This window comes from Crinia signifera, chromosome 6 (genome assembly GCF_055691185.1).
Source record: "Crinia signifera chromosome 6, ASM5569118v1, whole genome shotgun sequence".
Classification (NCBI taxonomy): Eukaryota; Metazoa; Chordata; class Amphibia; order Anura; family Myobatrachidae; genus Crinia; species Crinia signifera.
In genome coordinates, this window is record NC_139222.1 from 9,922,540 (window position 1) to 9,947,463 (window position 24,924).

General features: G+C 44.2%; 2 protein-coding genes across 5 annotated transcripts in view; both read right to left on the reverse strand.

Annotated features, from left to right (window-relative positions):
* Window positions 1–24,924, reverse strand: part of LOC146009929 (uncharacterized) — a 453,438-nt gene that overhangs the window by 105,152 nt on the left and 323,362 nt on the right. The window lies entirely within an intron of this gene.
* The window catches only part of LOC146009902 (NACHT, LRR and PYD domains-containing protein 12-like), a 99,756-nt gene that overhangs the window by 34,302 nt on the left and 40,530 nt on the right, over window positions 1–24,924 (reverse strand). For all 3 annotated transcript variants that reach the window (XM_083150501.1, XM_083150499.1, XM_083150500.1), the window contains 3 exons: window positions 24,034–24,072; window positions 11,811–13,512; window positions 9,233–9,328 (listed from right to left, as the gene is read on the reverse strand). In XM_083150501.1, coding sequence (XP_083006627.1) covers window positions 9,233–9,328; window positions 11,811–13,512; window positions 24,034–24,072 — 1,837 coding nt within the window. The remainder of the gene's footprint in view (window positions 1–9,232; window positions 9,329–11,810; window positions 13,513–24,033; window positions 24,073–24,924) is intronic.

The window sequence follows — 24,924 nt, forward strand, 5'->3', positions numbered from 1 at the left end:
ATAGACTACTTAGACCACTCTGAAAGCCAAGAGCCTCATCTTTAATATGGCACCAGTCTCAAGTCTCTAGGACACATAGGCCTTTATTCAGATCTGATCGCAGTACAAATTTGTTTGGAAAATGGTCAAAACCATGTGCACTGCAAGTGGGGCAGATGTAACATGTGCAGAAAGAGTTAGATTTGTGTGAGTTATTTTGTTTCTGTGCAGGGTAAATACTGGCTGCATTATTTTTACACTGTAATTTTGCTTTTAGTTTCAACACACCCCACCCAAATTTAATTCTCTCTGCACATGTTACATCTGCCCCACCTGCAGTGCACATGGTTTTGCCCATTTTCCAAACAAATTTGTACTGTAATCAGATCTGAATAAGATATCCGGGTGCAAAATATGCACATTTTTCCCCATTGCATAGAATCGACCCATTAATTCAGACCCACCATGGGTTCTGACACTTTCTGGGGTCTCAAAAACTTGTGTTTCAAATCCTCTGGTAGATAAACATCTCCTCTTCCATACTAATCTAGTTCTGAGCCAACTGGACCACCAAAAGCAGATAAATTAAGCTTTAAGATCATTTTAATTTATCCATAGGGTTAAGCTTTAGCAATGCTATGTTAGCATGCTTTTACACCAATGCAACTGACTCTGCAACAAATGTTGTGGTTCTTGCTGCATGGAGGTGCACAAAAAGGCTTTTATAGAAAAAGATTGGTGTATGCCTAGATTTATTAAATATAACTCATAAATGTGTCAATGAAAAAAATAAAATAAATGACAGTAATCGAACATGGGTTTCAAGTGTGTAGAGCAGCGCAGTTGTCCACTAGACTACACAACTTGGTGACGTGTGTGTAGACAGTGCTCCCATTCAAAGGCAGCCATAGTGCTGCTCCAGAAACCAAAAGTTGCCACAGCCTCTCAGACATTCCCATTGTGGATTAATGTTCACTGTACTGTATTCATCCGACACCAACCCCCGCAACCCTTCCTCCTTCCGCCTTCCCTGGTAGACTTTTCATAAAGTATGCAATGGAAGAGGCTGATTTAGTCGATCTGGCTGAGGAAAGGTGCTATACAGACACCGTTTGTGTAATGCATAGTACTAAACATTACACAGCATGGTCTATGCATGCTCTATGGTACTTAAGCATGGAGTCGCACTAAAAGGCTTTTAAGAAAACAGTTTTTTGTGTGTTAGTGCCTAGTTTTATTAAATATAACTTTCATAAATGTTTCAATAAATAAAAAATAAAAAACAATTGACACTGTAATCAAACACGGTTTTCCAGCATGTAGAGCGCCACATTGTTATCCACTATCCTATGCCACCTGGTGATAGCAGCCACTGTGGCACCAGCTATCACATGAGTCTATGTAAAGATAGAGCCATAATGCCATTCCCTGAGAATGAGTTTTGTGTTCACAAAATTCAGCATTGGCTATGTGAACTTCAGGCGGCAATTATTTTTTGACTGGGGGACCGGGACACTACATGGCTCATTTGCTTGTATTGTACAGTACTGTTGGAGCTACAGCTATGTTCATGGGAATGAGGCACAGGAGCGACTCATACCTGCTGTATAGTAAGTGTGCCCTGTGACAGAATGGACTGTCCCTGGACCATTCTGACAATATGTGCTATAGTTCTTAAACAGGGCCAGGTGTGATGTTTTATTTGGGACCAGTCACTCACTGTAAGTACCAGAAGCTGGGAGCACCTGGAGCCCCTCTGATGTCACAAATGACTATAAGGGGTTAAGACAAGGAGTGATGGACCATCATCCCCCCTCCCCTAAGGATTAAGTGCATCAAGATCCCTTTGTTCTCCCCTAGGACTGAGTCAGACACTGTGGCAGGGTAACAGCAGGGGGGATCTCTTCCTGACTCATCTCTGTTACAGATCCACATTGAGCTCTACCAATTAAGGGAGACCTTTTCCTAAGACCACCCACTGCAGGAGGGACTTTAATGGTGGAAATTGGGACAGTTTTTAAAAAGAGAAGACAAGAGAGCTGGGGGGGGGGGTGATTTGGCTTCTAGAAGCTACTGGCCTTGGAGTCTCAGCTCCTGCTAGTGTGCTTAGGACTGTGCCTGGGAACATGGTGGCTACTGGATTACCATCTTATTTTGGGATTGCAGACTTGTTTGCTCTGCCTGGTTTATGCTAACCTTCTGGACTCACAGACTTGCTGATTCTGTTATACAGAAACTTCACCAATCTCCTGTGATCATGGACAATTATACTGCATCTGGACAGGACAGTGTGGGAGAGTGCTGGCAAGTGTGATGGTAATCTGATGTCTATTGGGACATGGTGTTATATTGCTAGTTCCAAATGTGTTTATTTATAGCTGATTTAGAGAGCTTGTAGTAAGTAATTTGTTAATAAATATATTTTTATATCTTATTCTGTCTCCTGTCTGCATGACCTGACCCAGAAGTCCCGGAGTACACTTTGAGATTAGGCTCTGTTACTCCGGTTCTTCACATGCCCCACTCAGGGCGAATAGCAATGTTCCATTGGTATATCAATCCGCTGCTAAATTGGTGGAGCATTAGCCACCCAGCAGTGGCAATATGTATTGCATGGATATTGTATGGCGTGCATCCACCTTGGTGCACAGGAGCGCAAGAAGAAAGGTGGATAGCCAAAACCTTGAGAGGTGCTCAATCTGTACCGTCACTTGTTCACGGGGCCATCCTCCCCCAGCGCTTGGTGCTTATCCTGTGTAGATGCACCTATCTCTGGAGTTTTTCAATGGTGATTAGCTGTACAGTCCAAACAAGGAGGTAACCAACCAGAATGGTGCAGTAAATAAGTTAGTGGTTAATGCATTTCCCCGCCTGTGGTAACTTTCCGTGGCTTCCGCAGAACCAGTAGTTCCACCTCCTGCTTCTCCTTTCAGTCTCCTGCCTTCTTCCTTCTGTTTATGTCTACCATTTCCATCCATTCTTTCTCTTACTTCTCTAGCTTCGTTAAATGCCCATGGGAAACACAATAGGGGGCCCTGCCTAGATTGTCAGTCCCGGGCCCCACTGTTTCTGGTGGCAGCCCTGCTTATGTGTATATATGTCATCTGACTATTCTAAATATAATCATTACAATATCAATTAATATGTATGTCTTCATACTGATATTTTAATTTTTTGTGATAGTGAAATAACAGAAAGTGAATTCATAATTATTTGCTTTATTGTAGAGAGAAACCCTGAAAATACATATGGATGGTTGGTCACATGACCCAACTGAGGGAGCGATGTCCCACTTCTCCACCAATAAGAATGAGAATCTGATACCACACTTCCGGTCATGTGAGCGGATTGGCTTATAAATGCCCCACTTCAACATCCAAATGATGGTCCCGGCAGTGAACGCTGGAGTCCTATGCCACACTTCTGGTCATGTGACCGAACAGCACCTCCAATAACATCCTTTTACACCCTTTGTCTTATGCCATATCTCTGGGGCATATGATCACTATCCTTTACTATCCACAATCTTTTAAAGCCTGAATTATACAGGTTATTAAAACTGTTTTCCTACCTCTCATTTTTTCGAAATTTTCTGTAATTTGATAATTACTAAACTATTTATATTAAATTCATTCTATTCCCATTTGGTACAACATGCATTTCCTGGGACTTATTAGGAACAGAAAGTTATATCAAATCTTATCACCAAGAATTGTGCAAGGCAATTCATAAATTAAAAATTTTGTCTTAATATGTGTTTTTAATTTGTCTATATAGATTGTGTATTTCGTATGAATTAAAGTGTATTATTATATACTAGTCTAAAGGCAAGTTATGCTTATGCAATTCTCAAAAGTTTAGTTGTGAAAATGTTTTTCATTTAATGGACACTTATAGCGGCCTTTAACCCCGGTATATGATAGATCTACAGCAACTAGGTCGACAAGCATTGGTTCGACACCACTAGGTTGACAGGCAGCAAGGTCAACATGGGTTTAGGTTGACATGGGTCAAGGTCGATATGGGTCTAGGTCAACATGGTTTTAGGTCGACAGGTGATTAGGTCAACTTGGGCAAGGTCGACATGGTGTTTTTCACTGTTTTTTGAGCTGACATGGGTTGACAGGTGGTATTTCATGCCCTACCATCCACTAGGGCATAAGAATAAAATAGTGTGCCCAGAGCATTGCAAGCAAAGTGAGTGATGTGAGGGGATGCTGTGCATTTCAAACGGTGTCCATGTCGACAGTGTCGACATTCAGGTAAAAACCAGTGAAAAACCCCATGTCGACCTTTTGACTGTCGACCGTGCCCATGTTGACCTAATGCTTGTGTCGACCTAATGTCCTGTTGACCTAGACCCACATCAACCTTGACCCATGTCAACCTAGACCCATGTCAACCTTGCTGCTTGTCAACCTAGTCATGTCAGCCTAATGCTTGTTGACCTAGTTGTTGTAGACCAAACAATCGCAACCCTCAACCCCTTCGGTGGTATGCAAGGCTCTCTCTCTCTGTGAATGTCACTGTAAAGAAAGGGTGTGCCAGTGGTGCCTCCAGCGGTGAACCACTGGTGCACCATGATCCCCCTGTTTCTGATCCTCCCTCACCCCCCATTGCCAATCCTCCCCATCACTACCCGTATTGCCAATCCTCCTTGTCACTGTTCGGGGAGGATCAGGGCTGCTCGTGGAGGCTCAGGGCCATGCTGGGCCATTCATGTGTTGAGGAATCTAAACACATAAAACCTGAACAAATGAATGGCTGAGTGCAGCAGCACAGCCTCTCTCCCCTGCTCAGCCATATGCTGATCGGGGTAGAAACACAGCTGTAGCAGCAGACTGTATGCCGGCCATGCCCCTGTAAAAAAAATGACAGGGGGTGCTGGCACATAGCCGGCACCCCCTGCAATTTTTTTTACAGGGGAATGGTCATGCACCCTCCCATTTACCATGCCCCTTCTTTTGACCACGCCCCTTTTACGTGGGCACAGCGGCTGTTTGTATTCAGAAAGTAATAAGCTTTCCAACAACATATCACAATGCATGAAAACAACAGAAATAGCATGGACCCTTATGACAGCACCCTTAAGGGGTCATCTGATGAAACCCATATTTGCACCAAGATTGTCCCTTAAGATTATATGGTAGTGTGCAAAGTTTGAAGACAATTAGTGTTCCAGAGTTATCATGGAATATCCATAGACACACACACACAAGCATAGTTCAATTGTAGATTGTGAAATCAGTTCAATAATTTTCATAGGCGGTACTATAACTTGATTTAATGTTCTAAGCGCTGCTACCATTTTTCTCTTTTATTTAAACACTACAATGTGAAATTGTAAACAATCAATTTGTCAGAAGGGGAGAACATAAGATTTCAAATGTTACCTCACTTATTGATTTTGGTTAAGTATGAAGGGAGAAAATGGGAGCGTTACAAAAACGTTGGATGACCATAAAGAGCGGTATGTAGTATGAATGGAGATGAGGTTGTAGATACTGTATATGGAGCAATGGAGTTAGAGATGGCCCTGTAAGTGAGGTTGAGGAGTTTGAAGAGGATTATGTAGGGGAATGGGAGCCAGTGAAGATTTTGTTGAATGGAAGTGGAAGAAGTGAAGCAGCGGGAGAAGAAGATAACCCTGGCTACAAAGTTAAGGACAGATTGGGGGAGACAGTAGTAGTATTAGTAGTACGTTTATTTATAAGGCGCCGCAAAGTGTCCGCAGCGCCGTACATACTGTAGCAAACAAAAAAACAAATTACAAGGTAACGTACAGGGTGTGTTGAAAGATACAGTATAAATAGGGGTATAGCTGGTAGAACTAAAATCAGCATCAGTTCAGAAGTAGGTGCGAACTAGACCATTGAGAACAATGTTGCAGTAGTCAAGCTGTGAGATGGCAGGGTAATGTCACAGACCCTGGGCAGCATGGGCTGGGACCATGGGGGAGTGGGGACCCCTTTATTACAGAATAACCCTAGCCTGGGCTGAAGCCTGGGTCTGTCCCCAGTTAACATGGACATTGGGCACTCAAATCATTATTTGTGTAAAAAATAAATAGTAAACTATTGTTTATTGTCGTAGAGCTACAAGTTCCAGCATGCATGCCCTGCATGCAGAGACTTGGAGAACCACATGTCCCAGCATGGGTCACTGGTACTTGTAGTTCTACAACAGAACAAATACTGAAATAAAACACACAAACATTAGAGAAATAAAACTTGAATTCATCCTATATTCATTCATACATAATAACCTATGGCTTCCAACATAGGCCCATCTACTTCTCCTTGTAGAATTCACTAGGGGTACCTATGGAAAGAAATTATACTTACCAAGGCCTTAGTTGTAAATTGTCTCCTCTTCGTTCCATAGCAGGGGTTAAAACAAAAAAGCGCATGATCACTGACCATCGGAAAGGAAAAGCCATAGAGTATGTGTTTGTTTACATTTATGGCCTCCAACTGGGAGGTTGTCCCACCCCCAACCACTCAGGAGTGGAGCTCCCATGGAGGCCACTCCTGATTGTCTGAGGGTGAGCCAATCCATGCTCCTCACTCCCACAGGTTCCCAGCCAGGTCTGACCAGTCGGGGGGTTTAATGATTTGGCCGGGGGAACATATTCAAAAAGTTTCCCCGGCTCTGGTATTACCCTGCTGGCTGTTTGGGCCTGGTGCTGGTTGTCAAAATATGGGGGACCCTGCCTCATTTTATATGGAACCAAGACCGACCCTTGAGCCTGGTGCTGGTTTTGGAAATCCCGGGAACCCTCAACTTCTTTGGCCCTTGAATCTCTAAAACCAGGACCAATTTTTTTATTTTTTATTTGACATTTGTATTTACTGGTAAATTCATATTCAAACATATTCAATTCATACCACCATCTGTTCCAATTCAATCTTAGAAAAATTTCCCCTTACAATCTAGTGGATATCCGGCAGATATCCACTAGATCAGGCCTGGCCAACCTGTGGCTCTCCAGATGTTGTGAAACTACAAATCCCAGCATGCCTTATAACATCTTTGCCCACCTACTCTCCTGCTGGTATATGCTCATCTATTTCTATTACCACCAGCCCATAGTAGTATGTTGGCTACTCCCTAGATGCATACATCTAAGTTGTATTGTGTATTTTATTGTGGTGCTCTTTGTTACCTGGACTCTATGGGGCAGATGTATCATAGCAGCGCTTATCGCGCCGCTATGATACTTCCTGCTTCACCTCAATAGCGAGGCGAAGCAGGAAGGTACATCGACAAGATGTATTAACATCTTGTCTGCCGAAGCGGGGGAGCGTTAACTCCCCCCTCCGGCGATGTCCCCTCCTGGAGATAGCACATCAGTTAATACTGATGCGCTATCTCCTGTCCCCCGGCCGGCCGCACTGGGCATGCGCGGGATCTCGCGAGATCCCCAGCGCAGCCCAGACCTAACAGCAGGGACAGCACTGTCCCTGCTGTTAAGATAGGGCTTCACCAGCCTGATGCTAGCAAAGCCAAAGCTGGCTTCGTGCGGAACGGTCAGCGATGCTGACCGTTCATACATTCGGCCTGCTATCATTTTGATAACAGCGCCGATATGGACAGGGGTGCATAGCGCCCTGTCCATTACCGCATACCGGCCGCTTCATACATGGGGGAGAAGCGGTATCAGTGCACATAACGTGCGCTGATACCCTTCTCCCCCATATCAACACATCATACATCTGCCCCTACAGTATGTTTGTTATTAATTTACTGTAATGTTAAGTCAGGGAACTTTTTTTTACCTTTTATCCCAAAATATATTTAGATATGCCAAAGTTATTCCCTTGACTTGCAAGGAAGAAAATCGTATATATTAGCAGCACTTATTTGTTATATATTGTGTATATATATATATATATATATAAATATATATACACACAAAATGAATGTGTGGCGCCACCTGTGCATCCCCAGCTAATATAGGTCTAGTAGGCAACGTCCCCCTTTAATTTTATGAGGTGTCAGCCAGTCCTCAAGGACCAAGTAATGGTATATTATTTAAAAAAGGAATGTGTTCAATAAATGAGGATGCGGCGACTATTGCTCTTAAAATGTATAAAATATAGATAGTGCAACCTGCCCTTAATAAAACAAGGTTTGCCGGTGTTAAGTATGGACCTGGAACCACGATACATAACTTAATTGGCTGTAATTATCAATTAAAAAATAGTCACTATATGTAAATAAAAAATAGGTCAATTTATTTATACAATAAAAAGGATATTTAAAAAACAGACAATTGAAACAGCTCCTATCCTAAAAAATTTACGGAGATAATTTTCTTAAAATAAAAAGAAGAGAAATAAATATATTCAAGGTGCAAAAAATAAAGTGCTTATCTTTGGATGAGGCAGGAGGGCTAGAGTGTCCCAACGCGTTTCGTCCTTCTGACTTTATCAAGGGATTCAAGTAGACTGAGACCTGACCTGTATTTATACCAGTATAGCTTCTATTGTGACATCACTTCCTGTCATCAATTACTAATTTATATCAATCTAGGTTTTCAGACCAAATAAACAAAGATACAAACAGCCTATGCTATAAATCGCTAAAACCGCTACTTAAATATGCTTATAGCTAATCAGAAACATATTAAAAAGTCCATAATCAATTATAAGTGTTCTGTGTGCGGTACTTCCACCACACATCCGGTATCCATTCCGGGTTAGTGCGCATGCATCCGCTTCTTCTAACTTAAGACGTCCAGCATCTCAGGTATTCTGTCGGAGACCCGGATGCATGCGGGTACTTGTGTATTTTGGCGGCGCCCATCGCATTGCATACCATAAGGCATGCGATGGTATGTGATGCAACGCGATATCCCGCGATACTGTACAATGTACAGAAACAATAAAACACCCAAATGTAACTCTCTCAGCCCCACCTACAGTGCATATGGTTTTGTCCATTAGAAAGTGATTGTGCCTTTCCGAATGAATCAGAATAACCCCCATTGTCACTATGATACTGTTTCTGTGATCACAACTAACAGCACAAGGAGCCGGTCTCTGACTACATGTAGTACTAGGCATACCCACTCCAGTGGAAGTCTGCATAGACAGAGATATCTATAGGGGATATTGCAGTCAGGTGTAGAATATTCCTAAAGCATCCTGAAATTTGTAGATATTTCTCCACCTTAATATGAATGTCTGCTGGTTACTGGCTGCTGGGGAAGACTGTGGTGTTTGCTTGTTAAACACTATAATTTACTTACATTAGTTCCTCCATCTGACACCGAACAAACAGTCCTGATAAACTGGATCCAGCCTCACTCACATCCTCTGTGACAGAGAAACTGCAGCTCCAGAACCTGCACAGAACACAGACACAGCGCTTACTATAAGTAATGGGAGCATAAGGCATATACCCAGCTAACATATCACACTGTGTAACTACCACCGGTGCAGCTACTATGGGGCCCATGCTGCTTCCAGGGCCCACAGCTCCCCCTGCAAAGATCACAGACACAGCGCTTACTGTAAGTACTGAGAGCATAAGGCATATACCCAGATAACATATCACACTGTGTAACTACCACCGGTGCAGCTACTATGGGGCCCATGCTGCTTCCAGGGCCCACAGCTCCTCCTGCACAGAACACAGACACAGCACTTACTGTAAGTACTGAGAGCATAAGGCATATACCCAGATAACATATCACACTGTGCAGCTTACTGTAAGTAATGAGAGCATAAGGCGTATACCCAGATAACATATCACACTGTGTAACTACCACCGGTGCAGCTACTATGGGGCCCATGCTGCTTCCAGGGCCCACAGCTCCCCCTGCACAGAACACAGACACAGCGCTTACTGTAAGTAATGAGAGCACAAGGCATATACCCAGCTAACATATCACACTGTCGTAACTACCAGTGGTGCAGCTACTATGGGGCCCCTGGCAGAGGCATAAATAGAATCATGAAGGACCCATAGCAACATCTTGGCAGCCCCCCCCCCCCCCCCATTGTCACTACAATGCCCATTTTTGGAGGGGGGGTAGAAGAAAGAGTGAAAGACTAATAGACTAAGGGGGGAGAGAAAGGGGGAGGGGGCTTCATGGAAAAAGAGGGAGAGAGGGAGAGGGAAAGAGAGAGAAGAGAGAAAGGGAGGGGGCGAGTAGGAGTGATATTATCAGGGAGAGAGAAAAAGGGGAGCAAGGGAGAGAATGTCAGCAAGAGATGGGGAGAGAGTGTGTCAGTGAGAGACAGGGCAAACAAGAGAGGGAGAGGTTACTGGGGAGAGACAGGGCTAAAGTTAGAGGGAGGGAGACCTCTACCAGTACAGATGGCACTGTGTGCTTCTTACTTTACTCTCTTCCTTTAAGGTGCCGCTGTGAACCTTTTAATTTTAATACAGGTGCCCCCCCTCCCTCCCTCATGACGCTACTTCTCCTTCCCTTTCGGGTCTCTGCACTGCCGGGTCTGGACACCGCACATAAGTGCCATGAAGCTGCGCGCCGGGTCTCCTCACCTCCACGCTGGGTCTCCGCAGCACACATGAGAAGTGCCGGAAGCTGCACCTGCTCCGGGTCTCCTAACCTCTGCGCCGGGTCTCCTAACCTCCACGCCGGGTCTCCTAACCTCCGCACCAGGGTCTCCTCACCACAACTTCACAGGTCATTCAGGCGCTTTTATATTTTGCGCCAGGGCTAGTGACGGACCGTCCATCACTAGAGTGTGATGTTAAGCCCAAGGGTGGGGGAGAAGAGACTGAAGCTGTACTGGTGCTGTGCTATTACTGATGCTGCCAGCTTGCCATTGCATTATTGAAAAAAATGTAAAGGGTGCAGGAGATTGCTAGTTTGGGCTCGGGCCCCCCCCCCATCTGCCGGGCCCCATAGCAACTGCACCCCCTTCATCCTCCATTGTTACACCACTGCCCCCCGGGTAGGGCCTAATGCCACCCTATCAGAGACCTGTGCTTTAATCAGGTAGTGTCTCATTGATGCTGTGCACTGGGCTATGGCAGCTCTCCCTGTAACACCTCTCAAATGGTCACATTGCTGCTGTGTGCTGGGCTATGGCTGCTGCCCCTGTAACACTTGTCTGATGTTCACATTGCTGCTGTGTGCTGGGCTATGGCTGCTGCCCCTGTAACACCTGTCTGATGGTCACATTTCTGCTGTGCACTGGGCTATGGCTGCTGCCCCTGTAACACCTGCCTGATGGTCACATCGCTGCTCTATGCTGGGATATGGCTGCTGCCCCTGTAACACCTGTCTGATGTCACATTGCTGCTGTGTGCTGGGCTATGGCTGCTGCCCCTGTAACACCTGTCTGATGGTCACATTGCCGGTGATCTGGGCTATGGCTACTGCCCCTGTTACACCTGCCTAATGGTCACATTCAGGGGTTAAAGTGAGGGGGAATGGGGTGGAACTGAGTTCCACCACCTCTAATGGTGAGGGGGGACATTTTAACCTCCACATTAGCCCTAAACAGTAATTCTCACAGAAAAACATTCTACTTTGCAAGGGGATGCCAAAAACCCTACCACTGGCCCTGTCTCTACCTAATGGGGGTAGGGGAGGGGGGTTAACTAGGTGGCATACAGAATTGAGTTCCCCCACCTCTGCATGACCACTTTAAGCCCTGGTCACATTGCTGCTGTGCGCTGGGCTATAGCTGCTGTCCCTGTAATACCTGTCTGACAGTCACATTGCTGCTGCATGCTGGACTATGGCTGCTCCCCCTGTAACACCTGTCTGATGGTCATATGGCTGCTGTGCTCTACAGGCCACACACACAGACACACAAACAAATATCTTCGTAATGTGTCAAATTACGTACTGAAGTTGTGAACACTTAGAAAGTGCTTTAGATATAACACTCCGAGCCTTTGGTCCCATTATATAGGAATGAAAAGTAGCTGTATGTTGTATTGTACTTCTCTCCAAGCAGTAGGCCACAGCCTGGTAACCAATGTTCTCATTCCCTTCTGTATTATCACGGCCTGTAATGTGTATTGCAGGAAAGTGAGACATCATTCTCCCCACAAAGTCCTCATCCTGTGTCTCATACAGGCAGCTCAGTATCTCATTATGGTAGTATGGTGACTTTCTCTTCAACCATTGCTCCAAGACAGGTTTTTCTGTAAAGGAAATGTCACAGCCAATGACTCTCTGAGTCTCCTCAATTAGTTTTTCATGTGAAAGACCAAATAAGAATCTTACAGTTAGTTTTAGATGTGGGCGATCTTCTGATGCTGTCATTAAAGTATTTATATCCCTATTTTGGAGATTGGGTGAAAGTTGTTTTATAGATCTTTCTTCCAGAACATAGTATAGAGCAGCAAAGAACTCCTGCACACTCAGATGGATGAAGCTGTAGTAGGTGTGGGTATCATCGTCCCTATAGAAAATGTTCTCCATTAGAAACCCAGACTCCAGCTCTGACATAGAGAGCCCATGTCTTACAAGATCAGATTCATCAAATAGAATTCTCCGGTCCCAAACTCCTTCATTGGCCAAAGCACACAGCTTCTGTATACATGTGCTTATAGACCGGGCAGAGTCCCTTCTATGATACTTTATTAAACTCTTCAGGTACAGCAGGTAAATGGATGTGGCTGTCTTGCACTTAATAACAGATAATCCCTGTTTTATTAGTGGTTTCATTACAGTACAAACAATCCAGCAAATTATAGGGATAACACACATGGTGTACAGAGAGTCGTTGTCCTTTATTGCACTGAGAGCCAGATCTGCTTGTTCTTCAAAGAAATGATAAAAATATTCCTCACGGTCCTTCCCTGTGAAGCCCAGAATCTCCACATATCGAGGACATTCAACTGAGTCCTCCAGCTTCACCAGTGACAGTGGCCGTGTGGTGATGATGACTGAGCTGTCACTGAGCAGTGTCTTCTTACACAAACTCTGTAGAAGGATTTCTTGTGAGACCTCCTGAAACGGATCTTTACAAACCTCAGTGCGATTCATTGGTGAACTTTTCATTTCATCCAAACCATCAATAATAAAAAGTATTGTTTCAGAAGTAAGGAAGACTGATTGCAAAAGGTCAGATGGACAGGTCAGACCACAATAGTTGGATATATACCCAGCCAGGCTGATATTATCAGTGATGGTGTTGACTTCTCTACAGCTTATGTAGAACACAAACTGGAACTGGTCCTTATACAGATCCCCGGAGGCCCAGTCCAGCATGATCTTCTGGGAGGTCACAGTCTTTCCTATGCCGGCAGGTCCCTGTAACACCACAGTCTTAGGAATAATTCCATCATCATACGGGTCAAACAGAGCCGGTATAGTGGTTGGGGAATACTTATCTGATGATCTGTCTGCCATAACCTGTAGATGTCTTTTGCCAGAAGCTATTATCTCATGTTGTCTCTCATCCTCATCCCGATGATTCTTGATCAGTAGAAGACTGGTGTAGTCTTTCTTCATATTCAGACCTTGTCCTATTCTTTTATCATGATGTTTAAGAACACGATATTTCCTTCTCATCTGATCCATGTAATGTAATCTGCAGCCTGTACAGGATGATAAAGTGTATATGAATAATATAGTAAATACTTTGATGAATACAACAGAAATTACAGCTCTTCGGAGTCATTGAGGCTTTATCTGCCAAGTACAGACTATGAGAGTACTAGTTGTTCTTAAACCAAGAAATGCACTCAATGTACAGAATATATTCCCAATAATTCAGAGATAAATAGATACATGTGTTAATAGAATGTCTCAAAGGAATAAAAACAAACATTAATTGTGTATTTTGATTTTTTTTTTTTTTACAATTGAAGATACTGTGACTGGTACTGGGTCCAGGGCCGGTGCAAGGTATGTGGGTGCCCTAGGCAACATCTCACCCTGCTGTCCTTGTTCCCTCTATAGGGTCAGGAATGGAGTTGCCAGGTAGAGCACTGGTATGGGGAGGCGGGGAGGGGGGGGGGGTAGACAATACATCCAATGAGAGAATGGAAAGAAAGGAACTCTTTTTGCTGGGGCACTACTTATTACTTTAGATTTAAAAAAAGGATTTTTAAAATCTTTTATTACAATTAGATAAACGGACATACACAACATATAACACAATTGGACATACAATGTCTAGTTATTACACTCTCCCTCCCTACAATTTTCGGGCTGTGGAGTGTAAGTCTAGAGCGGATTGGTTGAAGGATAGCCATGCTGGCGAAAATATTTGTTCTATGTACAATAAAGGTAAAAATTTACCAATTTAATAAACTGAGATGTCCCTGCTGTCTGATCTATTAGTGTTAAATACTTTGTAACTTTTGTGTTACATAAATGTAACAAATGTAACCAATCACTGTGCTACACAAGAGTAGCAGAAGGAGAATATAGGGATAGTGGGAGTAAGAAAAGATAAAGCATTTGGTACAGAATACCTGCTGTGCAACATCATATATAATTTACATTGGATGCAGCATGAGTTTCTTCTGTCTACCAAATGATCTATATAAATAGTGAAGAGATATGTAGTCAGTTGAGAAAGATCATTGAAAAGAGCTTGTACAGGACTAGCCACTAACACCTACTAGTTTCTCTCATGTATGAATTACAGCGGAGAGGAAGGTTCAGTGTTTATTCCCCGTGTCTCAGAATCCTGACAGCTTTAGAGAGGTACTACTGTCGTCACCTTGCCCTTTAAATGTGGCCGATGAGTGGACTCTGAATAAGTGAAATCATAAGTCTATAATAGCATTCTGATGTCTATTTTATGCTCTATAAGCCTAAATCTCTAGGTATTTATGTGGACAATATCTCTAGATGCCCTATTCAACTATATTAGTCAATTGCATGACAGTGTCCTACATCGGATTGGATCGTCTATCGTCTAATGTAGTCTAACGTCAAAGCTGGAGTGTTCTTATAGATTGTATTGTATCATTTAAGCTATAATACACATATGTTCTATATGGCAGGTATCATGTGTATGATATTGTACAATGCCTTACTATAGAAAGTAGAATCTTGCCCCATCAGGCTGGACCGCTTGTCTGTGAGCATACACAATAGGTTGGTTATAGTATACACATGAGCACCACACATCCAGATCTCTTATGTTAAGCCAGTTGGTAACCTAAGTGATGCCAGATATAACATTAACTAATAGGTTATATGCTCTTCCCTGGTAGGGTATATTATAATAGAGCAGGAGTGTGAATATACCCTTTAAATAGATCCTTTTTACGTGGTTATTATGAGCAATGTAGTTACCCACAGCTCCTGATACTCCCTGGGGTTTATCCTCTTAGGTACTAGTCAGGCCCTCGGTGGTTTTGCTGCCAAAATCAGATGAGATTGGGCCCATACCATCGGGTAGGGTCATGGGTACAGATGGCGCCGGCCTTATTATTGCCGCCTATGGCGATGTTTCCGACACACGCCATGGCGCATACATGTAGCGAATCGCCGTGGCGCTTCACGACGAGTGCAATATCACAGACCAACCACCAGATGTCACTTTTAAAAACCTCATTTGCGCATGCGTAAGATTTGTGCTTCAGCGCGTGCATGATGCGCAGGAATTACATGAACTTTATTATACGATGAGCACCTCTCTAATGCCGCTGGCACGAGCGTGATCCAGTCTCTTCAGCCGAGAGTGCATCATGCTGATGCGGACAGAGAGTGTCGTACATGTACGTCATGGCCGGGAGGTACTTCCCGACACATGACGTACATGTACGTCATGGCTTCTAACTGTCACTGCGTCTATAGACGCAGTGACAGTTAGGAGATGTAGCCGCACAGACGCTAATGCGTAACATCAAACACCGTACTGTAGTTCTAAAGGTTGTACGACACGGACGCTATGCGTCTCAGTATACAGTACAGTATTGTTCTAAAGGCGGTCACAATATTGGAAACTTGGTCACAATATGGTTTTGCAGCATTACGCATGACGCTCGAGCTAACGGGATTGCCGCGCAGCTAACCACTAGACTACTGCACGGTCATGTAAACCGTGGCAGGAGGAGGAGGAGCAGCAGTTGTGATGGCAAAACCAGTACCCCTGCAGCCTCTGAGACGCCCCCCTGGCGAGAACCCCGAGGACGGCACGGCCCGCCCCTTCGTGGATTCTTTGCTCTGCAGGAGATGTTGAAGTGTAATGACCTGTATTAGCCGACCCCCTCCACCCCTGGGGGGAGGGGAGGAGGCGCTTGACTTCATTACTCCTTGCAAGAGACAATACAGTATTGCAGCGTGTGAAATAGGGCTTTCTTAAACCAGTCACCCCCGGCAAACCTCGCACTGGACGCTTCAACTCATACTGTAACTCTTGGTCCTCGCGGAGGTTCAGTCGCATTAGCGGCTAAATCTCCCGAGTGTACTATCTAGATTCGGCCGCAGATGCGCCTGAACCTCCGTGAAGTCTGGTCTGTCAGGACTCGGCTTGTGAATCCTTCAGTACACATTTAGTGGTCTACGCTAGCTTTATTGATTACTGTGCATTTATAAATAAATAAATAAATAAATAAATAAATAAATGAATGAATAAATGAATAAATAAATAAATAAACATCAAAATTATCTTACAACCCCCTCCCCTCCGTAATCGAACTCGGGCCTCCTGCTTGGTTTGCCGCGCAGCTAACCACTAGACTACTGTACTGTCATGTAATCCGTGGCAGGATGTGATGGCAAAACCAGTACCCCTGCAGCCTCTGAGACGCCCCCCTTGCGAGAACCCCGAGGACGGCCCGCCAGCGTCTGATACCTGTAGTTCTTTCATGGATTGTCTGAGTTTGTCCTTTCATAGATTAGTGCTGTCATGTACTGTAGTACTGTACTTTATTTTAGCGCAAGTCGATACCGTCCAACTCTGGAAAGGCAGGAGGCACTTTGACTTCAGCGCCTCCTCCATTTGCTCACTTGTACTGTATTGTACGTTCACTAGTGTCTCATTTTAATTTACTTTACTGTACTGTACTGTACTTTATCATTTCCCACGAGCACCTCATCGTGCATGAGCGTCTAATCGCGCACGAGCTTCTCATACAGTATAGTAATACGGCGAATGGAGGAATCACTCCGACTGTATCTTGATGGAGCATTAGCCACCCAGTGGTGGCAGATTGTATTACATGGCGAGCAACCATGTCGCTTGGCGGACGCCAGCGCCATAAAAATATCGATGCGCCAGAACCTCCGCCATGGCGTCCAGGCGGCAATAATAAGGCCGGCGCCATCTGTATGTGTAGCTCACCACTTGTATCAATTTGTATGGGAAACACTCAACAGTAGGCAGCTATAGGTCCTGCACTTCTATTCCTGCTTATTGCTGAGTAATGTGACAGTTGTGATAGATACACTGGAGTTACTATATTGTGCTTCGACGCACTTCGAACACCAACATAGCTGTCAAGGCCGCAATTATCCGCTTTGCCATATGATTACCACTGTCATACTTCATCCTCATCACAAATGGCTGTTGGATGGTCAATTGCTTAGTGAAAGACGTAGCAGTGTTCCGACTTCCCATCTGGGATGATGAACGACTCCCAGCAGCAACAGCAGCAGTGGCAGCAGTAGGCGTATTGCTGCAGGATCCTCCGGAGGAATCCTGGATATAAGAGGAGTCTATCATGCCGGTGACATGGCCTGCATGACTACCTCTGATCCGGATATAGGAGGAAATTGACCAGGAGTGACTTGCTGGTATGGTTTTCAGGCACTTGAATACAACAGGATCAAGGGATTTATGTGTCCCTGGAATAATTACGGTTCTAACTACAGTTTCTGAACTAAACAGTGTCAGCCACACTGATGGGCTGCAGTGTCTCCTTCTGGCATGCTTCTGCGCCACTGCATTCTGGTGCTGCTCACCTGGCAACAAGGGGAGACGCGGCACTTCCGCCTGGCAGCGCCTGCTCATCTGGCATCACTTCTGTCAGTCCAGACTGCATCTCTTCTGCTGGCAGCGTGCAGCCAATCCCAGCAGTCCATCTGGCGGTTGCCTGGCAACCAGGGGATGCCGGCCAGCGTGCCCTGCACACCGGCCACAATCCGGACACGGGGGGCTGACACACAGGGCAGCAGCTGAGTGACTATCTCATCCCTTTTAAAGGGAGGTGGCCCTGCTTAGCCTTGCTGGTTACTTCCCACTCCATGGTAAATCACCTGCCCCCAGCCTGCTCCTGTCTTTCAGTCAGCATCTGGTCTCTGCATGTCCAAGCTCCTGAGCTCTGGCTCAGGATTGTGTTTATCATCTGTTTCCCTTAGCTGTTTTGAGAATTCTGTCCCCTGGTTCTTAAGGGAATATCTTCCTGGGAACTTTTCCAGGGGATTAATTCTAGATGTACCACCCAAAGGGTATCTCTATCTCTTTTCTGGGTGCTGTTGTGAGTACTCCTTATTTCTTGTAAGTTGCTGTGTTGTTTGTGGTTGTTTATCATGGATCTTGCTGTTAGTCTTATGTCATTTGTCTGTGACTGGTTTGCTCCTGTCCCTGTTATTAGGCCTGGTGCCTGTAGGTAGTTGTCCTCCTAGGTAGGCCCTAGTTAGTTCACCTTTTGACCATCTTCTCTGAAGATCGCTGATTCCTTGTCACCTCATAAGGCCTGGTTGCACCGGAGTTGGGGTGGGCCTAACTCACCCCTTCAAACGTGGCAATTATAGGTGAAGCTTTAGATTATGCAGGTTTCAGCCATCTATCAGATGGGGTCAACAGAGATAGAGTACGGTTTGCCATGTCCATTCTAAACAACGGTCCCGGCTGTGGGTTCACATCCAAAACCAGAACATCTTCCAGAAGCATAACATTAACACCTGCCCAAAATTATATAAATACTCTTAACATAAAAACTTGTTTTTTTATTTTGGGGGTGTTTTCTTATTATTTAGAGATGAATCCTACAGCCCAAATGTTCGCCAATCAACTTCAGAGCCTCACTCAGATGGTCCAGGACCTGTGTCTTCAGGTAACCACTCAAGAGCAAGGTCTACTGCCCCGATGGTCCCTGAGCCTAAAATTAACTTCACGGATCGATTCTCCAGGAACCAGAGGGATTTCTTTAATTTCCGGGAGAGTTGTAAATTATTTTTTCATCTTAGGCCCAAGTCTTCAGGATCCAAGTCTCAGCGAGTTGGGCTGGTTATCTCTTTGTTACAAGGGGGCCTGAAAACATGGGTGTTTGGACTTCCATCAGATAGTTCTGCTTTGGTTCAGTGGATGCTTTTTTCAGTTTCTTAGTCTGCTATATGATGACCCTGATAGGGGGCCTCAGCCAAGACTCGCCTACAAGCCCTAAAACAGAGTAGGGATCTGGAGGAGGTCTACTGTACCGTGTTCTGAGGGTGGTCTAATGATTGTGGCAGGAATGATCCGGCCTTAAGGAGCAAGTTCCATTGTGGATTGTCTGACCCCATTAAAGATAGTCTTATTCCACTTTGTCCCGGGAGAACTGGGGATATGTCTTAAATGTAAAAGCTCAAACGCAACGTTCTTCCACCATTTGTGGGAATGCGGGAGAGTCAGAAAATTTTGGGACAAGGTGATGATGTATATAAATAATATATGTGGGTTGCGCCTAGTTAAAGATCCGTTGGCTATGTTATGTGCGAATTTCTCACAATGGAATCTTCACGGCAGGAAAACAGAATTGTTTCCATTTCTCACCATGATAGTAACAGTTGCGAAGAAAGTAATCTTACGCAACTGGACTACCTCAGCATCCCCATTATTACATGATGTTAAGTCTACGCTAACGCAACTGTTGTATTTTGATAGAAAAGCCACTTTGCCGATGGTGGAGGAAGGAGTCAAGAAATTTCATGCTAAATGGGGGGTATACATAGCGTCAATGGAGGAAAATGAAAGGAAACACGTTATGAAGGTGTTTGAAGGCACAACCTGGTACCGGCTTAGATCACTAACAGATAGTTGAGGCGCACCGAGTCTTAGTTGTGGGTGGGCAAGGGAGGGGGGGGGGGTGGTGGGGGGGTAGTTAATGTTGTAGGGTTAGTTGATTGGTTGTTGAAATTCATAAGGAATAAGTTGTATTAGACATGTAATCAGGCGAATGTATGTAGAGACAAGGAAACTAAAGGGTTACTTTGTTGAACACACCTCTAAATAAGAAAGAGGGGTCAAATATTGAGAAGGGAAAGTGGTGCAATAGGAAAAGTGGGTTCTCAGGGATTGAAGAAAGGAAATGTTATACATCTGACATGAATACACCCATGGAAAGAAATACCAATTATGCACAGTTTTCATAGGGTAATGTACTTTATTTGCTGAATGTTTTAATACAAGAGATTGATGTTTAGTTATGTACAACTACTATTACATGCAAAACTTTAATAAAAACGTTTTGAAAAAAAAAAAAAAAGATAGTCTTATTCAATATCCGGTACCCGGTATGTTAGGCAAATTAATGGAACTAGCCATCAAGATTGACCGGCGGCTTCGGGAGCAGAGGTTGGAGCAAGGAGCCCAATCTCTGCCTTCTCCTTTGGTCTTGGCATCTCCTGAAGAGGAGGAGAAACCCATGCAGCTATGAGCATTTAGGATTTCTCCAGAGGAGCGATCTCGCAGAATTAGCTCTGGCCTCTGCTTATATTGCATTGGCAAAGGTCATGTTCTTCGGAATTGTCCCAATGAGCTGGGAAAAGCTCAGGCTAAGGGAACAGTTAGAGGGTTCACTTAGGTCTCCAACTTTTTTCCTCTCAGAAATCATTACTAGCTCCCTGTAATATATCTTTTAGCGGTGGTTAGTTTTTCTTGTTCATCTTTTATTGATAGCAACTGGGATTTTTTTGGATATTTCTCTTGCTAAAGAGTTTGGTCTTCCTCTTTGTTAATTAGATGTATAATTATGCGAGGTCTTGACGACATCACCTTACCCAATGGTGTGGTTTCACATTGATCTCCTAGAGTTCAATTTATGGTGGGTCAGTTCCATATGGAATATATGTCTTTCCTCTTGAACACCTGCCCTACTGTCCCACTGATGTTGGGTCATCCTTGGTTGGCTGAGCATAATTCATTTATTAATTGGATGACAGGAGACATAGTCCACTGGGGTCTCAACTGTACCAGACAGTGGTATAGTTGAGACCCCATCCATCTTGCAGGCGTCTGTTGTTGCAGGCGTCTGTTGCTATATCCAGAATTCCTTTGTGCTACGCAGAATTCCCAGATGTCTTTTCTAAGGGTGAGGTGGACCGAATTCCTCCCCATCGTCCTTATGACTGCACCATCAAACTTTTTCCTGATGCACAGTTGCTAAAGGGAGACTTGTCCCCAAAACAAAGGCTATGGATGAGTATATTCAGGAGAGTTTACAAAAGGAGTTTATTCGGCCTTCCAAATGCCCTTTGAGTGCGGGGATTTTCTTTGTGGCCAAAAAAAGATTGGTCACTCAGGCCACGCATTGACTATCGTGCTCTTAATAAAATCACAGTCAAAAACACTTATCCGCTGCCTTTGATTTCCGTATTGTTCGATCAGTTGCGAACAGCCACCATTTTTTCTAAGATCAATCTCAGAGGGGCATATAATCTTATTTGAATTAAGTCCAGGGATGAGTGGAAGACTGCTTTCAGCACTCATTTTGGTCATTAAGAATATTTAGTCATGGCCTTTGGTCTTTGAAATGCCCCTGCTGTCTTCCAAGACTTAATTAATGATGTCTTGCAGGAGTTTTTGGGTAAATTAGTTGTGGTTTACTTGGATGATATTTTGATATTCGGCAAGGATTTAGACTTGCACAGATCTCAAGTTAAACAAGTCCTGCAGAAATTATGGGAGAATAGTCTGTTCGCTAAACTTGAGAAGTGCGAATCCTTTTTAGGATACATCATTTTGTCCAAAAGATTTAGCATGGATCCCAAAAAGCTTCAGGCTGTTTTGGATTGGGTCCAACCCAACAATCTCAAGACCATTCAAAGATTTGGGGGGCTGCTAATTATTATAAATGGTTTATTCATTCTTTTTCTTCTTTGTCTCTCAAATAATCCTTTGTCTCAGCCCTAATCCTCAGACACCCCAATCCCAACCTTCCATTTATAGTAGAGGTCGATGCATCCAAGGTTGGAGCAGGGTCTGTCCTTTCACAAAAGGATTCAGATTCTTTGGTTCCCCCCATCCTTGAGCTTATATGTCTAGGAAGTTTTCCACGGCAGAATGTAATTGGGAAGTGGGGAATCAGGGAATCGGGAATTGCTGGCCATTAAGTGGGCCTTTGAGGAATGGAGGCATTGGCTTGAGGGAGCCAGTCCCAAGATCCTTGTAATAACCAACCATAAGAACCTGCAATATATTGAGGCCGCCAAACGACTTCATGCTCGTCAGGCTTGTTGGGCATTATTTTTTACTTGGTTAAATTTTGTTATCACCTACAGGCCAGAGGCCAAGAACGTGAGGGCAGATGCACTTTCCTAGTATTTTCTTCCTCAGCATGACAGCTTGACGGGTATCACTTCTATTCTTTCTCCTACCTGTATTCATGCCGGTCTCAATCAGCTTTTAGAAGGTCTTATCAGTCAGGTCCAGAACCAGGCTCCGCCTTGCACTTCGGCAAGTCCTCTGTTAAATTTTAAGATGGAGAGTTTTGGTGGAATTACATGGTAGTAAGATTGCGTTCATCCAGGGGTTCACAAGACCCTGGATCTTTTGTCCTGTGTAGTTTGGTAGCCAGGTATTTCCTGGGACACCAAGGAATTGGTCCTGTCCTGCCCTGTTTGTGACAGACATAAGGGGCGAAGTGTTATTGGGGGCGATTATGTAGACATGTGCAATTTTTGGTATAAACTGGCTGAAATCGCAGGTTTTCCAAAAATCGCACATGTAATAGGGTGCAATTTGCGGTAAAAAAATCACACTTTTTGCAGCGAATTCGCACATTTTTAAATGGTGATTTTTACTCACACTTCAAATCGCTTCCAGATGTTTTTCCATTATAAAGTATACAACTCGCAAATGTAATAGGGTGCGATTTTTGGTAAACGTTATAAATAGACCAGGTTCTGACAGGCAAATTTGACAGAACCATGCACAGATCATTGAGTTATGTGCATGGTTCTGTCTTTTAAAATGTGTAAAAGTAAAAAAAAAATAATTGCGTGGGGTCCCCCCTCCTGGGCATAACCAGCCACGGGCTCATTGAGCGGGACCTGGTTCTTTCCAAAAATACGGGGGACAAAAAGCATAGGGGTACCCTATATTTCTGAAAACAGCCCCGGATTCTTGAACCATATCTGGTTCCAAAAATAGGGAAAACAAAAAAACTGGGGGTCCCCATATTTTGGAACCAGCACCGTGCTCCAACAGCCTGCGGTGTCATGCCACAGCCAGGGGACCTTTTTTAAATAAGGTCCCCTGGCCATACCATGCTCACCTTGGATGGTCAGCCCTGATTGGGGTACCTGGGGGAGTGGGGACCCCCCAATAAAGAAGTCCCCCCCAGGCTTCACCCACCCATGGGCTGAAGCCAGGGGCTGTCACCGGCATCTGTGTGCAGTGGACGCCAGACTGATATCTTAAAATCACACAAAAAATAGCTTTTTACAGTTGAATTACAAGTCCCAGCAGGCCTCCTCCGCATGTTAGAACGTGGCTAACCACATGTCCCAGCATTAATGGGTCCGCTGGGACTTCTAGTCCACCTGTAAAAAGAATGTTTAAAAAAACACAGAAACTTAGAAAAGTACAAATTTAATACACATACCTCTTACCTCACGATTTTACACCATACTGTACTTACAAAACCAGTCTCCAGTGCTGACTCTCCCCCTCACCTGCAACAGATCCCCCTGCACTGAATGAGGGGTGAGCAGGCTGCCTCCGATTTGCTGACAACGGAGGATCGCACTGTCACTGTTTTAGATGCACTAAGCCCTGACTGGCAGCAGGCGTCTCCAGTCTGCACCCAGGTGTTGGTCCTGTACAGATAATATCAGACTGGTTTTGCCATTTATATAATACCCCTTTGAGCAGACTCAACAATGGTGTTATTAATCAGATATATAAATACATTTTGGCTACACTTTATATTATTCTAAGAGAAAATGTTACCAACCTTCAAGTGTCCTATTGACCGACATCATCTGAGAATTACCTGTAAGGAAAAGGAGCAGAAGGGGAAACAATCATTACATAAGTTATTTAAAGTATATCCCAGTGTAAGTAATAATAAACTAGATTAGGATTCCCGGAGGCTCTCATGGGCCTGATACCAGGGACGGGGCAGCAGGTGATCAGTTATATACAGCACAGAGATGACATAATATCCTAATTACAGCTAGAATTGTTCCTTATTAATATGTAAGTGGTAACAACACTAATTACCACCCAGTGTATCAGATCCCATTACTCACCACTGAAGGCCTGACTCAGAGCTGCATGTATAGCAGGGGATCAGTTATATACAGCACAGAGATGACATAATATCCTTATTACAGCTAGAATTGTCCTTATTAATGTGTAAGTGGTAACAACACTAATTACCACCCAGTCTATCAGATCCCATTACTCACCACTGAAGGCCTGACTCAGAGCTGCATGTATAGCAGGTGATCAGTTATATACAGCACAGAGATGACATAATATCCTTATTACAGCTAGAATTGTCCTTATTAATGTGTAAGTGGTAACAACACTAATTACCACCCAGTGTATCAGATCCCATTACTCACCACTGAAGGCCTGACTCAGAGCTGCATGTATAGCAGGGGATCAGTTATATACAGCACAGAGATGACATAATATCCTTATTACAGCTAGAATTGTCCTTATTAATGTGTAAGTGGTAACAACACTAATTACCACCCAGTGTATCAGATCCCATTACTCACCACTGAAGGCCTGACTCAGAGCTGCATGTATAGCAGGTGACCAGTTATATACAGCACAGAGATGACATAATATCCTTATTACAGCTAGAATTGTCCTTATTAATGTGTAAGTGGTA